The sequence below is a fragment of the Sardina pilchardus genome, chromosome 6, assembly GCF_963854185.1.
Source record: "Sardina pilchardus chromosome 6, fSarPil1.1, whole genome shotgun sequence".
NCBI classification, from domain to species: Eukaryota; Metazoa; Chordata; class Actinopteri; order Clupeiformes; family Clupeidae; genus Sardina; species Sardina pilchardus.
In genome coordinates this window covers 27,663,166-27,681,112 of record NC_084999.1, presented here as the reverse complement: position 1 = coordinate 27,681,112, position 17,947 = coordinate 27,663,166, and the positions used below count along the sequence as shown (strand labels likewise).

The 17,947-nt window shown below is 47.2% G+C and overlaps 1 protein-coding gene across 1 annotated transcript in view; it reads left to right on the top strand.

Moving 5' to 3' along the window:
* ptprub (protein tyrosine phosphatase receptor type Ub) overlaps positions 1-17,740 on the top strand; it is a 266,158-nt gene extending 248,418 nt beyond the window's left edge. Inside the window, 4 exon segments of the mRNA XM_062539277.1 lie at positions 7,602-7,727; positions 13,945-14,102; positions 17,376-17,511; positions 17,678-17,740. Coding sequence (XP_062395261.1) covers positions 7,602-7,727; positions 13,945-14,102; positions 17,376-17,511; positions 17,678-17,740 — 483 coding nt within the window.
* The last annotated feature ends 207 nt before the right edge of the window (positions 17,741-17,947 follow it).

Below are 17,947 nucleotides of genomic sequence, written 5' to 3'. Positions count from 1 at the left end.
TGCCGCCATGGTATTGGGGGAAACGCGGAGAGGCGAGATGGTCAGTCCTCGTATTTTTTCTTCGCGTTTCGTTATAAGAAATATATAAGTAAAAGTTAAAGTCTTTTTCTTTATTGAACAGATAGCCTATGGGACGCTCTTTGTTCCGTATTTTAAGGAACTACTCAATGCACACACACTGGGTAAACTGGCGCGCTACAAACATTAAAATGTCCAATCATATTTATTTCTCTTTGTCGCCATGATATTGGGGGAAACGCGGAGAGGCGAGATGGTCAGTCCTCGTATTTTTTCTTCGCGTTTCGTTATAAGAAATATATAAGTAAAAGTCTTCTTCTGTATTGAACAGATAGCCTACGGGACGCTCTTTGTTCCGTATTTTAAGGAACTACTCAATGCAAACACACTACAATGCAAAACACACAAAGAAAACACTAAACATATAGCCTACAACTTAATGACACTTTAATGCAGCGTTTCTCAAACTATGGGCCGCGAAACGTGGAGACTGCTGCTGGTCCGCGAGACATGGAGTGAAATTAGGTCCGCTTCATCTGATAATTTGCTGCGCAATTGACCAAGCAACCGCGGACCGACAGAAAAAAAAAGCAAACGTTGCTGCTATCGGGAGGAAATGCTTGCTAATTTGATGTGTTCAAACATAGAGCCATACAATTAGGTGTGTCTGTTATTATGATAATTTTCGAGCATAACTGCTTGTCCATAGCTCAGTGACAGGTGTTAATAGCCTTGCCATAAGCACTGCTGCAGGTGCTTCTTTTATTATGCGGTTAGAGCATAAGCGCTTACTCATATAGACTATAACTCAGGGACAGGTGCAAAACCACCAACTGGGATGGATCGAAGGGCAAGCAAGCACTGCCACACAACGTGAAGGCCTTTGTGTTATCAACACTAAACAGAAAGTTAAACACTAAACATTAATAGGCTATTAATGTCATAACTATTAGGCTATCATTAGGCTTACTATGCATGGCTGTAGGCAGCTTTGAGTCCACTGAGATCTGGACCTCATCGGTTTTGAGAGCTGGAAATGCATGTGTTTGCTAAATATCGGTTGTTGTGCATGTTGCGTTCGCGACTCGGGGAAGTGAAAGCAGTTCTGTAAAGACATTGCAAGTTTTCATGCGCAGCTGTAGCTGATTGTGAAAGCCGATTGGAAATACATAAGTTTAGAGCGAACGTTTCAACTATGTTTGCCATGGTAGACAAAAATACTCAAATAAAACAATAGCCTAAAAAATAACTGCATGCGTAATGGACACGGCTCTATATCCTAAATAATTTTCGAGGTTCGCCATTTGGTAATATGACCTATTCTTACTGACAATAATTTAGATTGAGCACAACTAAAGTTGCACGAAGGCAAAATACAGTCCTAAAAGCCTATTCTATATAGCCTGGCCAATATTGTAGATGTGCAATAAAAGCAGCATTTGCGTGCGTGCTTGCCGGTGAGGTGTAGCCTACAAAAATGAGCATAACATCTGATTATTAAAGTATGGCTATAGGATGGTTGGTTTAAAATTCAAGTGTAGTAAAAAAGTTTGTGCACATCCCCGGTCAAGGTGCAGAACAAGAGTAGGCTAAATCATAAAAAAATGGAAAAAGGTTCGCACACTTGAAATCCTTCTTTTTTGATTTTATTTTATTTTCTTTATCACAAAGGAATGACGTTTCGACCGTGTGGTCTTCTTCAGATTGAAATTCAAGTACGTGCGTTATTTAACCCCTCGAGACCGACTGCAGTCTGCTGACACAGCCAGACGACTCTCCCAACCCATTCATTCGTTTTGGCCGATATAACCCATTCATTCGTTTTGTGCGTATATAGATTCCTGCATGCTGCATTACCGTGACCCTTAGCCTACCTTGTGGATGATTTTTTCTCATTGGAATACAGCAGGACAGAATGCCTTTTATCTAACAAACGCAAAAGCTGAGATTGTTGGAAGGACTAGGCTACTCAACAAACTTGTTTTTCGTTTCTGGGAGATCTCGTTATCGTTTTGGATTGTCGAATTTTTATACTTATTGTTTGGACTTATGGACAATGAACTTTGAGGGGTGGTTGTTAGTGCTTTACAAAGCTTTGTGTTAATAAGTGTCGGTCCTCCTATCCTTCAGCTCACTGCGCGATGCAGTTGCGCATAGTGGCCACGAAGTCATTAACTGTTTACGACACAATACATGATATTTGTGTTTTTCGTGTTACTCTTGATTATAATAAGAGGCAAATTGTTACAGGACAACTTAAACTGACTTCCCCAATGCTTCCCCGCAGCACATTACATTTTAATATAGGATGAACAAAGTATATGGACTTGCTATATTAAATCCAGTAGCCTAATAATTCTATGTGCCACGTCCGATTTCGCAAGTGATGTAGTAGGCTACGTTTAAACATCGACAAACGTCTGTGAGACTACCCATTTCATGAAGAGCAATTGTCTTGTGCGATCATTCCCCCTCCCCCACACTTGTCTAACCAGTTCACTAGACATTATAGCCTACCTATATGCTGCATTGAGGACGATTGCCTCCCTCCCCCCTCTCTCTCGACAGACACTTCCTGACACTAGGGCTCGGGATCATGACATCAAAACTTCGCGGGCACAGCCACATTGGCAGCTTCACTCCTTAGTTTACTATGGATTACTATGGATTTACTCCCGCCTTTTAGTGTGTTCCTGTTACTTAGTTTTTGCCTTCTTGGTCGTATGTTGCTGTGTAGTGGGGTGTAACAGTGCAACCCACGATCGCAAGAGGAAAATAATAAATCGCTACTATATTTCTGCTTCTTGTCTTGTGCATCTGAATGAATGGATATTACGTTCAGTGCGCTACCAAATGGCGGCGATATTCCTAGAGTTCAAGGCGTGTGCCCGAGCCCTATTATGTAAATTAAAAAATGTGTGTGTGTGTGTGTGTGTGTGTGTGTGTGTGTGTGTGTGTGTGTGTGTGTGTGTGTGTGTGTGTGTGTGTGTGTGTGTGCGCGCGCGCGCTGAACCACGAATTCACATATTAACTTTTCTTTTCAGCAAACATCGCAATCATAAAAAAAATCGCAAAACTTTTTAATAAAATAATGCCTCTTGTCTTAATGGGTTCCGGAGGTTCGTAGAGTAAGTTTTGAACCCCGGTCGCTGACGTGTGATTAAGATGCCTCATCCAGTTACGCCACCGTTCGAGTATCAATATCTTCGCACTTAGCCAACAAATATAAAGGATTCAGTCAGTCGAGTTCATTTATTCGCAGCATGCACTTGAAACGCCGATCAAAAGTTCTGACATGTTAAACTGACGTTAGTCATTAATTCACCACATGATAAAATGCTGTTATATTGACGCACAGTAGCCCACGGTAGTCTATGTCTATCTCTGAATCAACATGAACATGCATAACGAGATCCATATATTCTAAGTTGCTAGAAACTTCTTTTGCGGAACTAGGCCTACTAGTCGATGGTTACAATGAATCACCCTCACTGCCCTATCGCATGACCATCCATACAATGTTACAAAATGCGCGATCTTCTCCATGCATGTAGCCTACGGTTATAAGTAAAGTGACATGATAGGCATGTATGCCTATTAAAGATATTTCTGTTAAATACATTTTATTTTCAGTTGTCAAAAGTGGTGGGGACAAAATCTGTGATAAAGTGCTGGGTAAGCTACCCAGCGTCGCCGGTTAAAATGAACATGCCTCCGTTTTAAAATAGCCTATAGGCCTACACATTTCTAAGTATTCCTAGCATAAATGTAGCCTAAATGTCCATCTTGTCCATCTCTTTCGTCTTCGCCTTGACAATAATAGCCTATTCACGGAAATGCGGTTTGTAACCGTAATGAATTAATGAATTAATCTAAGGTTGCCTATCGAGTCTTTCAGGTTGAATTGAAGGCTTCTAAAACCATTTTCATTAATTTCAACAATGGTTTATTGAAACGTCGTTTGATTATAATTTCGCCAGTCATCACCTTCATTTTAATGATTAAATGAGACGGATTAAATTAGACGGATATGCGGAGCATTTCTCTCCCTCTCCATTGACCAAAACGTTGCTCTGGCATCTCTGCTGGACTGACTGAGTTATAGGCTACGTCGAGTGAGAGAGCCAGCTGTGAGGTAGGCTGTAAAACATTCGAAAACTCTGAAACTGCAATCTGACATGCCGAGCGTGATGTCTCTTTTCTCCGCTCGTCACCAGCGCGGTGTCCTCGGGTTTTTCCATGAGCCGAACCTTCATATTATTAGGGCGGTCTATGTTGCCCCCTTGCGGTTGCAGTTTTCCCGATGCTTCGGGAGTCCCGATGTGCGGGAAAGAAAGGAGCATTCTCAACCCGTACCATCTGTATCTCATGTACATAGACCCACACACACACAACACTTGGCTGGCAAACACCAGTGTGGGATGGTGTGTGTCAAATGCTCTGAATGTGAGTGTGTGAGTTAGATAGCCTGAGAACAAGTGAGAGTGGTGCATATGCCAGAGAAAAAGAAAGAGATAGGGAGAGGGAGAGAGAGAGTGTGTGTGTGTGTGTGTACTGTACGAGTGCATACATTTGCATGCATCTGTGTGTGTGTGTGTGTGTGTGTGTGAGTGAGTGTGTGTATGAATGCATGTGTGTGTTTGTGCGTACATGTTCTCGTACCTCCAGCCATAGACACACTCCCACACCTACACCGGCGGCACATGCCAGTGAGTATATTTTGACACGGGAGCAATTTTCTCTCCATTCGGCGCGGCCGCCGCACCTGACAAATGCCGACTCTCTGATCTCCCACAATGAATCACGGCCATCTCGCCCATCTTCATGATGGATGCTCTTGATCAGTCATTCCGAAATTACTGTAGCCATCTGCCGCGCGGGCCACACACACGCGTTTCCCTAAATTGGAAAATGCTGATCTGCTGACTGGCTATTAGGCAGACAAACCCATCAGCACGCCTAGAGGTAATTGAAAGCTATGTGAGGTCTCATCCACCCGGTGATTAGGGGTTACGACAGGTTGTAGATCACTGGCTTGCGCTCTCGGATGAAGCTCGCTCGGTGGCCGCTGTCCTCTCGTACGCCTCGGTCTCTCGCTCCGTCTAGTCCCGTATATATTTAATTTCTCTCCGTGTGGCGTTGTTGTTGTTTTGTTTTGGTTTTTTGTTGGTCTATTTGTGATGTTCCGCTCTCTGTATTCTCTGCTGTTTTATTGCCTGAGTTTGTTCTAGCCTCTTTGATCTTCTCTCTCTCTCTCTCTCTCTCTCTCTCTCTCTCTCTCTCTCTCTCTCTCTCTTCCTTTCTCTATCTCTCTTCCTTTCTCTCTCTCTCTCTCTCTCTCTCTTCCTTTCTCTATCTCTCTTCCTTTCTCTCTCTCTATCTCTCTCCACTCTCCTCTCTCCTCATTCTGCTGCCGCTTCATCTAATAAGTGCGCTCCTTGAGTCCAGTCTCTTGTTGTCAAGGTCAAATGTTTGTCCGTTCAGTGTTTGTGTTCCCCACTTAAAAAAAAAGAACAGTGTTTGTGTTCCCCACTTAACAGTGTTTTTTTCCAGTAAATGATTAAAAAAAGCATAGTGGCTCAGGGTCTTATGTACTCAGAATTAATGGCAAATTGCCACCTGTTTCTGATGCTGCACATGCCATTGTATGTACAAAACTGATTGCACGTGGATCAAAGCACATTTTGGCATTGAAGTACAGAATGACTATCTGCGCTTTTTTTATTGATGCATATGCATTTATGGGAAGGTCAAGGGGAAAGTGGGAGTATTGTGCGAACACATGGTAGGAGAAGTGTTAATAACGATTGATTTGGTATTTGGTAACAGACATAACAGGGAACGTCAGGTTTGCGGTGAAAAGTGTCTGCCTTTTAAAAGCAGGTGTAATCCAAATCGTGGTTAAACGCGTCAATTAGAGAAACTTTCAGAGACAACAGGATCAGTATTCGGAGCACCGTTTCTTTTCCTTTTTTTTTTATTGAACTTTGTCAAAAGCAATCTCAACTTTTGTTTGCCTTGCTGATGCCCTACTTTTACTTTCTCATCATCCACTTCCCAACCTGCTAGACTGTAAGCTATTACATCTGCCATAGCCTATGTGCAGTAAATAGGCTCCTTTTTTATAGTGGAGTAGAACTACTGCTCTGTATGTCTCTTCTTGTTGACATCTTATTATCATGTACGATAACTATGAGAAACTGACGCTAAACTTGGAAAATGTCAACTGAATCAGCAGTTCTCTCTCTCTCTCTCTCTCTCTCTCTCTCTGGCCGTCTCTTTATTTCTCTTCCCTCCTCCGCTCCCTCTCTCGTCACCTGTTCTGCTGTAGTGGTGTTCTAGTGGACATTGTGTTGTGGTTCCGCTGTAGTGGTCTTCTATTGGACATTGTGCTGCTGTTCCACTGTAGTGGTGTTCTAGTGGACATTGTGTTGCGGTTTCGCTGTAGTGGTGTTCTAGTTGACATTGTGTTGCTGGTCCACTCTAATGGTGTTCTAGTGGACATTAGTGTTCTAGTGGACATTGTGTTGCGGTTCCACTGTAGTGGTGTTCTAGTTGACATTGTGTTGCTGGTCCACTCTAATGGTGTTCTAGTGGACATTAGTGTTCTAGTGGACATTGTGTTGCGGTTCCACTGTAGTGGTGTTCTGGTGGACATTGTGTTGCGGTTCCTCTGTCACGTTCTCCCTGTGATGCTGGTCTGCTTGCTGCCTGTGCTCCGGTGCAGTTGGAGGGGCGCAGACTAGGCACTCATGGGTGGCTCAACCTTCTCCTGCTTTGTGTGTATTTTTTTCTCTCTTGCCCCATTTGCTTAAGTTGGCAGCCAAACACACACACACACACACAATCACATGAGTGTCGCTTTTCGAAGGTTGACCTTCAGGCGAGCCCACTCTCCCCACACGAGCGGAACACACACATGAGAGACACACACCAGATGGTTCCCCTGATACCTGTGTGACCTACAAATGGCCCTCTCTCCTCTCTCCTCTCTCCTCTCTCCTCTCTCCTCCCTCCTCCCTCCTCTCTCCTCCCTCCTCTCTCCTCTCTCCTCCAGCTCTGTTTGCGTTTCGCTGTCTCTTCCCGCCCCGGAGAGGCGGTCAACAAAACCCTCTGTGCAGCCGGCCGGTGATGAGAAATGAATTGATTTGTTGTGGTTATGTAATGGCGCTTCAGTAGCTTCACTGTCGACAGAATGAAAAGAACACTTCAGTAGCCCCTTGACCCGCGCGTGTGTTTTATAGTGCAACTCTAACCGTCCTGCCCCCCCCTCTCTCCTCCTCTCAATTGCTTTGTGTTATTATCTATCTCTGCTATCTCTCTCTCTATCTATCTCTCGACATCTCTGTTTCATTCTAATGTTTCATGTGGTATCTCGCCCTGCCTTTTTTAAAATTCTTTCTCTCTTTTTTCCTCTCCACTCCTCTCTCTACCGCTCCCTTCTCTTTTCTCTCTCTTTCTCCCCTCCCCTCTCTCTCTCTCTCTCTCTCTCTCTCTCTCTCTCTCTCTCTCTCTCTCTCTCTCTCTCTCTCTCTCTCTCTCTCTCTCTCCCTCTCTCTCTCTCTCTCTCTCTCTCTCTGTAGCCGTGTGTGCAGTATTGGCCAGAGCCCGGTATGCAGCAGTACGGTCCCATGCAGGTGGAGTTCCTCTCCGTGTCCGCCGACGATGACGTGATCACGCGCATCTTCCGAGTGAAGAACGTTACAAGGGTGAGTGTGTACATGCACACACATAACCAGACAATAAGCACGCACTCTCTCACACACACACACACACACACACATGTACAGTACATGCACACGCATGCACAGACATGCACACACTCAGAAATTCAATTAAAAATTGTCAACACACATATAAGCACACTCTTTTGACGCCACAGGCAATCACACACACACACACACACACACACACACACACACACACACACACACACACACACACACACACACACACACACAGAGAGAGACAGACAAACAAACTCAATTAAAGATTGAAATCATGGGTCAACACGGCTGGAGATGTGTGAAACTCCTCCATGCCACAGCATCTCATTTTAATCCGGCTCCTTGGCGTGCTGTTTGCTCTCCACGCGTGGACATTAATCACGGCGCTCAGACGCCGGACGGGGCCCCCGCGCAGCGCAGCGCCGCTCACGCAGAGAGCGCACGCTAGCAGGAGACCGCGGCGCAAATCCAATTCACGCACATGCAGGCAGAACTCCAATCTGCTAACTGACATTAATTTGATGTGCACATACCCCCTCATGTATGGGAGAGAAGGAGGGAAGGAGAGAGAGAGGGAGAGAAAAAGGGAGGGAGGGAGGGAGGGACGGAGGGAGACAGAAAGAGAGGAGGAGAAGTTTGGATGGCGAAGGAGGGTGCCGCTGGCGTACTCTCTGGCACGCTGCTTCTTTAGCGAGGATGGTTCATGAAGCGTGCCACAGTGCTACAGTGCCCCAAAGAAGTGGATGACGCCGGGTTAGAATCTTCCGGAACTACTGGGCTCGAGTGGATGTGGGCGAGTAGCAGTGTGTGTGTGTGTGTGTGTGTGTGTGTCTGTGTGTCTGTGTGTCTGTGTGTGTGTGAGAGAGAGAGAAAGAGAGAGAGTGTGTGTGTGTGTGTGTGTGTGTCTGTGTGTGTGTGAGAGAGAGAGTGTGTGCGCATGTGTGTGTGTGAGAGAGAGAGTTTGTGTGTGTGTGTGTGTGTGTGTGTGTGTGTGTGTGTGTGTGTGGATGGGGGGTGGTTATGTGACGTGTCTGTCAGAGGGTAGCAGCACTGTCACTTTTGGCCTGTCTCCTCCTCGCTCATGCAGAACTGAGCTTCACTCGCTCCTCAGTCCTCCTCCCTTGCCCTCCCCTTCTCCTCCCCCTCTCCTCCTCTCCCCTTCTCCTCTCCTCCCTACTTCATGACAGGGTGCCTGCGCGCATATGCTATCTGGGGAGCGTATGTGGGTGTGTGAGTATGTGTGTGTGTGCATTTCTCGAGGGTGTGTGTCTGTGTGTGTGTGTGTGTGTGTGTAGAGAATGTGTTTATAGAATAGAAGAATAGAATATACTTTAATGTCCCCATGGGGAAATTTGTCTTGGACTCATCAAAGCAAAGCATCCCAGTACATATAACATGGACATGACAGACAACACATTACATAACATTACATAATAAATAGAAACACTGAGACATTGACACACACAGGCTACTGTGGCAGCATAGGAGAGCCCATTGACAGAATGTGAACTGCCCATGGAGCTCCAGTAACACTTACTGGTTAAAACAGTTAATGGGTAAAAAAAAAAAAAGGATGGGAGTTAAAACAAAGGCATAGGAATGGCATGTGGTGCAGCCTAAATGTAGGCCTATATCTATTTAAGTTGTTTATTAAGAATGTTGATGGATATTGGGACAAATGAATTTTTAAATCTGTTTAGTCTGCAATGGTGAACCCTGTAACGTCTACCTGATGGTAGCAACTCATATTGTGGAAAAAGGACATGAGAGATTTATCTACCAGGTCCTTCTGTTTTTTTCTGGCTATGCGCAAGTGCTGATTAAGTTCTTTCTGCGCCAGTCTGAGTGCAGCCTTGTCCTGACTTTTAAAAGCCATTTTCTTCCTGTTAATGCAGTCTTTAATATCTTTAGTAATGTAGGGTTTGTTATTTGGGTAGATAACAACTTCCTTTTTGGTGACTACATTATCAATGCAGAAGTGAATATAGTCTGTTATTGCAACAGTGGCAGAGTCAATGTCCTGGTTGTGAAATATATTCCAGTCCGTGCTGAGAAAACAGCCTTTTAGAGATTCAACACTTGATGATGACCACACAGCTACTTGTTTCGATGTTGGTTTACAGCTCTTAAAGACGGTTTTATAGGAGGGGATCAGGTAAACAGTGTTGTGGTCCGAGTTGGCTAACGGCGGCCTCAGTGTGGCCATATAGGCACCTTGCACATTCTCATAACACTTGTCCAATATGTTATTGTTACGGGTAGCACACTTAACGTATTGTTCATAACCTGGTAGCATAATTTCCAGTCTGCAGTGATTGAAGTCCCCCAAAATAAAGACCGGAGCGCCCGGTGTGCGCTGTAGTTGGTCATGAATGCAGTCAGTTACGTTGCGCGCTGCTTTTGCTGCGTTTGCACCCGGTGGAACATAAGCTGCACAGATGATAATATTTCCAAATTCCCTGGGCAGGTAAAAGGGTCTTAACGACAGGCAGAGAAGTTCAGAGTCAGGGTTACATACCATTGTCCTCACGGTGACCTGCTGGCACCACTTGTTGTTCACGTAGACCGCTATGCCTCCCCCTCTGCTTTTTCCCGAAGCTGCTGTTCTATCCGCCCGGAGAAAGGGAAAATCCTTCCACCTCAACGAGAGAGTCCAAAATATCCGGGTGAAGCCAGGTTTCAGTCAGCACGATTATGCCCGCTTCCCGGTACTCGTAGTAGACCTTGGTGTTGACGCGAAGCTCTGCGATTTTATTTTGCAGTGACCTGATATTACTCAGTATCATTGGCGGTAGGGGAGGCCTATGTCCTCGCCGTCGGACTCGTTGTCTGACCCCCCTCTCCGGCCTCTTCTCCTTCGGCGTCTTCCCGGGCCTACTGACTGGGCTTTGATGGATTCAGGCAAGTCGGTTGGAGGAAGAGAAACATCGGCATACCGTAGTGACAAGAGGGCTTCTCTCGTGTAGGAGAGTGATGAGCCTCTGATTGACCCAGGTAGTGCCTGTGCTGTTTGGCATGACAAGACCAGGTGTAGCGCAAGCAGTGCGAGGAGGAAAAGGGATGTCAAGCCAGGCGCCATTAGTCCTTACTCCTTAGTTTGAACAACCTTGGCCAGGATAACGGTGGATCATAGAAGGAGTGATCACTAACGACGCGTACACATACGGAAAACAAACAAATATGCGAGCAATTTGTCACAAAATTGCGCGCAACGACAACAACAGAAAAGACGATACTGGGTGCAGCAGCGAGAGTCCGGGTCGCCCGCAGAGCAGCGCCACCGGAGATGTGTATGTGTTTGTGTGTGTTTGTGTGTGTTTGTGTGTGTACATCTTTTGGATGTGTGTGTGTGGATGAAATGTGTTTGTGTGTGTGTTTGTGCGTACATCTGCGGGATGCTTGTGTGGAGATGGAATGTGTGTGTGTGTGTGTGTGTGTGTGTGTGTGTGTGTGTGTGTGTGTGTGTGTGTGTGTGTGTGTGTGTGTGTGTGTGTGTGTGTGTGTGTGTGTGTGTGTGTGTGTGTGTGTGTGTGTGTGTGTGTGTGTGTGTGGTCGGTCACTCTCTTTTTCCTCTTCATGTGTTCTCTCTCTTTCTCTCTCCGTTGCTGTCAGTTCTCTTTGACCTTCTCTGTCCTCTGCCTCCGCACCGCCAGCACAGACACACTGCAGCTTACACTGGGCACATGGGGAGCTGAAGATGTGTGTGTGTGTGTGTGTGTGTGTGGGATGTGTAGACATTTGCAAGCAAAGGACACTTTACCAAATGTATAAAGCATGTGTGTTATCAAATTCTGCTTTATAAACCTGTCAGTATAAATCACACACACACACACACACACACACACACACACACACACACACACACACACACACACACACACACACACACGCACACACACACACACACACATACACATATAGATACTGTAAATAGCCATATATGGTTAATGTAAGTGCATCCATCTATCATGAGCAGCAGGAGTGACCTGCTGTCCTTCTGTGTGTGGAGCCACGGGCTTGTCCCCACCCTCACGCATGCAAATCCCTGCTATCCGTCCCACTAATCACCTATACCCAGGGCCCCCGGTGATCTGGGACTGGGCCCGAGTGTGTGTGTGTGTGTGTGTGTGTGTGTGTGTGTGTGTGTGTGTGTGTGTGTGTGTGTGTGTGTGTGTGTCCTGGGTCGGTGATCTGGGACTGGGCCCGAGGGTGTGTGTGTGTGTGTGTGTGTGTGTGTGTGTGTGTCCTGGGTCGGTGATCTGGGACTGGGCCCGAGTGTGTGTTTGTGTGTGTGTGTGTGTGTGTGTTTGTGTGTCCTGGGTCGGTGATCTGGGACTGGGCCCGAGAGTGTGTGTGTGTGTGTGTGTGTGTGTGTGTGTGTGTGTCCTGGCCCTGAGGTCCGGCCTCTGGACAGCCGGCTTAGAGTGAAATTAATGGGGCCGGCAGCGCTGGCATGGCGATGGCGGAGCAGCAGGCCTCCAGGGTGAGCAGGCTGGTCGCCGCTGGTCCCACTCGGCCAGCTCAGCCATTCATCTCCGCCGCAAAACTGCTGACCACACTGGGGGACAGCTGGGGCCTGGGCAGCAGCAGCAGCAGCAGTAGTACAGTAGTAGTAGTAGTAGTAGTACAGTAGTAGTAGTACAGTAGTAGTAGTAGTAGTACAGTAGTAGTAGTAGCAGTAGTAGCAGCAGTAGCAGTAGTAGTAGTAGCAGTAGTAGTAGCAGCAGTAGCAGTAGTAGTAGTACAGTAGTAGTAGCAGCAGTAATATTAGTAGTAGCAGCAGCAGCTGTAGTAGCAGCAGTAGCAGCAGCAGTAGTAGTAGCAGCAGTAGTAGTAGTAGTAGCAGCTGTAGCAGTAGTAGCATTAGTAGCATTAGTAGTAGTAGCAGTAGAAGTAGTAGTAGCAGTAGCAATAGTAGCATTAGTAGCATTAGTAGCAGTAGTAGTAGTAGTAGTAGTAGTAGTAGTAGTAGTAGTAGTAGCAGTAGCAATAGTAGTAGTAGTAGCAGCAGTAGCAGTAGTAGTAGTAGTAGTAGTAGTAGCAGTAGCAGTAGCAGTAGTAGCATTAGTAGCATTAGTAGTAGTAGCAGTAGTAGTAGTAGTAGTAGTAGTAGTAGTAGTAGTAGCAGTAGCAATAGTAGTAGTAGCAGCAGTAGCATTAGTAGTAGTAGCAGTAGCAATAGTAGTAGTAGCAGCAGTAGCAGTAGCAGTAGTAGCATTAGTAGTAGTAGTAGCAGTAGTAGTAGTAGTAGTAGTAGTAGCAGTAGCAATAGTAGTAGTAGCAGCAGTAGCAGTAGTAGCAGCAGTAGTAGCTGTAGTAGCAGTAGTACTGGTAGTAGCAGTTAGTAGCAGCAGTAGCATTCGTAGTAGTAGTAGCAGTAGCAATAGTAGTAGTAGCAGCAGTAGCATTAGTAGTAGTAGCAGTAGCAATAGTAGTAGTAGCAGCAGTAGCAGTAGTAGTAGTAGCATTAGTAGTAGTAGTAGCAGTAGTAGTAGCATTAGTAGTAGTAGCAGCAGCATCAGTAGTGGCAGCTGTGAAGGACTGTGCACAGGGCTAGGCCTGTAAGTCATACTGCCACAAGATAAGGCACACACGTACGCACACATGCATGCACACACACATGCAAGCACACTTATGTGCACAGGCACGCACATATGGACGCGCGCACATACAGAGACACACACACATACACATGCACACACAAACACACACACACACACACACACACACACACACACACACACACAGAATATTCTACTGCACACAGAGCAGGCATGTATGCAAACAGATGGATGGGTTGGGAAATATGTGTTTGAGCACTGTATTCACACATGAGTACATATAGTGACACTTAACACACACACGCAATCTAAGACATCTGTGCACACACACACACACACACACACACACACACACACACACACACACACACACACACACACACACACACACACACACACACAGACACACACAGACACTCACACGCACATTAGCATACCCATACAAACACACTGAAATTCCTCCTCACATAATTTGATGCAAATGTTGGCAAGTACATTACTCTGTGGTGACCTTTCCTGTCTCTATGTTCCTCACCTCCCCTCCTCTACCTCCTCGCCCCCCTCCACCATTTCCTCCTCCTCCTCCTCCTCCTCCTCCTCCTCCTCCTCCTCCTCCTCCTCCTCCTCCTCCTCTGCAGCTGCAGGAGGGTCAGCTGGTGGTGTGCCAGTTCCAGTTCCTGCGCTGGTCTGCGTACCGAGACGTGCCCGACTCCAAGAAGTCCTTCCTCAACCTGCTGGCCCACGTGCACAAGTGGCAGAGGGAGTGCGGGGACGGACGCACCGTCGTCCACTGCCTGTGAGTGACCGTCCGCACCGCATCCGCACCGCATCCGCACCGCATCCGCACCGCATCCGCACACAATACACGCATTCAGAGACACCACAGTCGCTGCAGAACTACGGTAGTTAAGGGTTCACTATAGATATAGGGGACGGAGGCACGCCGCATTGTGATGCTTTCAGTGCAGCTCGACCAATCAGACAAGAGACGGTATGTGGCGGGCGCGTTGTTATGGCAACGGCAACTATCACAGCAGTGCGGCCTATAGAGCCTCCGGCATCAGCAGAAAAGCCACAATTGAAAGTAGCGGTCAAAGGGCAGTGTCTGATCAATAAAGCATCAGCAGGTTGCACATCACACACAAGGTCACACACACACACATACACACACACACACACACAGCTAATCAGAGACAAACTGCCAGAAAGTGGCTAAGCACTTCATCCTCCTTGGCGGCTTTCATCCGCAGAACACACCACGCCTACTTGCTTGATGTCGCTGTCGGAAAGTGGACATTGATTGACACTGATGGTTGACAGTAGCACCTCCTGTAGCAGCGTTGCGGAGGGGGTAAGAGAAATGGCTGCTGTTGGGACCAATTTGATCCGCCGTCCGTCAGCGTCATCGCTGATTGGCGAGGTGTTGATTGGTCCTGATCAAAACAGCGCTTTCTCGTCACGAGACAAATCTCATCTGCCGTCTGGCTGCCGCTCCCAGGGACTTGTCACTGCATTTAGTGATTTGTTTCGCGATCGGTTGTGGCAGTGTGTGCGCAGTGTCTTTGGACCCTGTGACTCCCTGAGCTCAAAGCCTAAGGGTGGGACTCTGCTGTCAAACAGCATGTGTACAGTCGTGGAAGATCAACCAGGTTTTCTGACAAGAGGGGTAATTCTGCCTTGATTTGCTGCTGAAGCCTCTTGGCTAGGGCCAGATTGAGACCTGTCAGCATCCCCCCACCATCCACCTTTCCCTCTCTAACCCGAACCCTCGCTGTGAGCCACCACTGTGCGCTTCAAGCAGCACGCCTCCAGCAGCATGGCGGCGTAATCAGCAGCCCCTAACATGCGAGAGGATCTCCAATCAGCCGCCCTACTCCCTGGCCCAGAGACCAGAAGAGGGGGGAAATGACGAGCCGTCAATCAGCGCACCGGTCAAGGCTGACCGCCACCCACCCTCCCTCCTGTCGCGTTGGGTTGGGTTCCGCGCGGACTTCCCGCGGCCTGGCAAGAGCTCGCCACACACTTGTGCTGACCGCTGCCATATACCTGGAGCTGTACAATTTTGGAGCGATTAACCTGACGGAAGCACTTAGCCATTCTAGTCAGTTGATAAGAGCCCTGCGATGCATGTCTGAACATCGGGGGGGGGGGGTGGTCTCTCCTGAAAACGGTGAGGGGGTTGTCTAATTGCGTGGCAATTTGGCGGGGAGTGTTGGGTTGCATACTGCATTGCGGTAGATGATTCCTATTCAGAGTGCATGTGGGGCGTAGCGGCAGAATGTGCCTGTGCTGTGCAGGGCGCTACGCTACTGACTGGGCTCTCTTGTAGCCACACACCTGCGTGCTTGGCATGGCCCTCTGTCTGCGCCACAGCTGCTCATTCCTCAACCAGGGCACGTCTCCCTCTCTCTCTCTCTCTCTCTCCATCTCTCTCTCTCTCTCCCTCTCTCTCTCTCTCTCTCTTTCTCTCTCTCTCTCTCTCTCTGCCATTCACTCTCTCTCTTTCTCGCTTTCTCTCTCGTTTTCTCTCTCTCTCTGCCATTCACATTCTGTTTCTCTCTCTCTCTGCCATTCACTCTCTCTCTCTCTTTCTCACTTTTTTCTCTCGTTTTCTCTCTCTCTGCCATTTAAATTCTGTTTCTCTCTCTCGCTATCTCATTTTTTCTCTCTGCCACTCACTCACTCACTCACTCACTCACTCACTCGCTCTCTGTCTCTGTCTATTTTTCTCTCACTTTCTTCATACTCCCCCCCATCTCTCTCTCTCTCTCTCTCTCTCTCTCTCTCTCTCCTAATTTCTGTCTCCATCCTCACTTTTTAAAATTCAAATTCAAGAAAAGCTTTATTAGCATGACCGTAACATTTTATAATGTTGTCGAAGCATTTGAGTTGGGTTGTGTCCATCAGTGAAGAAAGGAGTAGTGGAAACAAACACACCATAATGATAGTGACAGTCATCACATGTGTGTGTGTCCATACCTAGATTTCAGTTGATCAGCAGTCCCTTGGCTTTTGGCAGGTGTACACACGTATTGGTCGGTGAAGAGGAGTCATGTTTCATTTTTGCCCTCTCGTCATCGCTCACTTGCAGGAACTCAGGGAGAACATTTTCAATCTTTTCAAAATAGTCTCTCCTAATGTTCTCCCATTCTGTGCCTTCTGTCAGGAAGTGTTATCTTCTGTATGGGTCTTGTTCACAGTGGGGGCACATTCACTTTCTCTCAGCAGTCATGTGTGCCTGTAACTTCCCATCTCTATAGGCAGACAGTTTTTTGTCTGTGATGTGATGCTAAAGTGTCCTTTAGATTTAGGGCCAAATAGAATTGCTTTTTTTCACTTTGTATTTTTGGTTTGACTTTTCCAATGAGGTTTTTCTCTCTCCTCTGTCTCCCCTTCCATCGCTGGCCTCTCTATATATCTCTATTTCTCTGTGTCCTCCCTGACACGTTCCACAACCACATCACTCTCAGCTGTCACACTGTGTTACCCACGACAACCAGGGGAAGAGATTATGGAGATGAAATCAATTATGATTTAATGCAGAATGCACGCTCTCTTTCCCTCCCTCCCCCTCTCTCTCCCTCTCTCTCCCTCTCTCTTTATCGCTCTCTATCTCTCTATGTTTATCTCTTCTTGAAAATCCCGGGTTTCCAATCGAGTGGCAGCGATTGATTATCTTAATATTGCCTCCATTGGTTGGCTTCATGCATCCCTTTAGGGTAGAAAACCACAAGGTGTTAGATGTGTGTTTGTTGACCTTTACCTCTGCTTATTATGGGGTTAAGTTGGTGTTGTCATTCTGGGATTGTGTGTGTGTGTGTGTGTGTGTGTGTGTGTATTTTTATGTGTGTGTGTATTTGTATGTGTGTGTGTGTGTGTGTGTGTGTGTGCGCATGTGTGTGTGCTTGATGCCTACCAGATATCCTATGTATGCTCTCACTTGCCCCCCAGGGCTTCTTGATGTCTCAGTGTTGTTGTTGTTGTTGTTGTTGTGTTGTGGTGGCACACTTGATGAGATGTGGGGTTCAATGGCTCACACTGGCATCTTGCGCTTGGCACCCTCCTGCAGGAACGGCGGCGGGCGCTGCGGCACCTTCTGTGCCTCGACCATCCTGCTGGAGATGATCCAGTACCAGAGCATGGTGGACGTCTTCTACGCCGTCAAGACCCTGCGCAACGCCAAGCCCAACATGGTGGAGTCTCTGGTAGGTGCAGCGGCAGCGTCTCTTGCCACGAGGCAAGAGTCGTGTGTGTTGTTCTCTGAGTAACATGCAGTGAAGTGAACCTCCTTAATCTGACAGCACCATTGTTGTAGTGCTCCTAGTGTCCTGAGTTATGATATATGAATAAACTGGCCCTATCTTCTTGCAGGATCAGTATCGCTTCTGCTATGACCTGGTGATGGAGTACCTGGACTGCTTGGAGGTGAGATAGCAGCCAGGGCGACCCGAGCGCAGTGCAGTGGATGGGGCCGGCTCGATCAGACCCCCAACCCACCCCTCCACCACCCCCCCCGCGGCCCCGTCCCATCCAGATACTGCCTGATTCTGCCTGGTTCATCAGGTTTACCTGCTACCAAGAGAAGAAGTCCAATATATTATCGATGACGACCGGATTACAAACGTAAGGAAGGAAAATAAC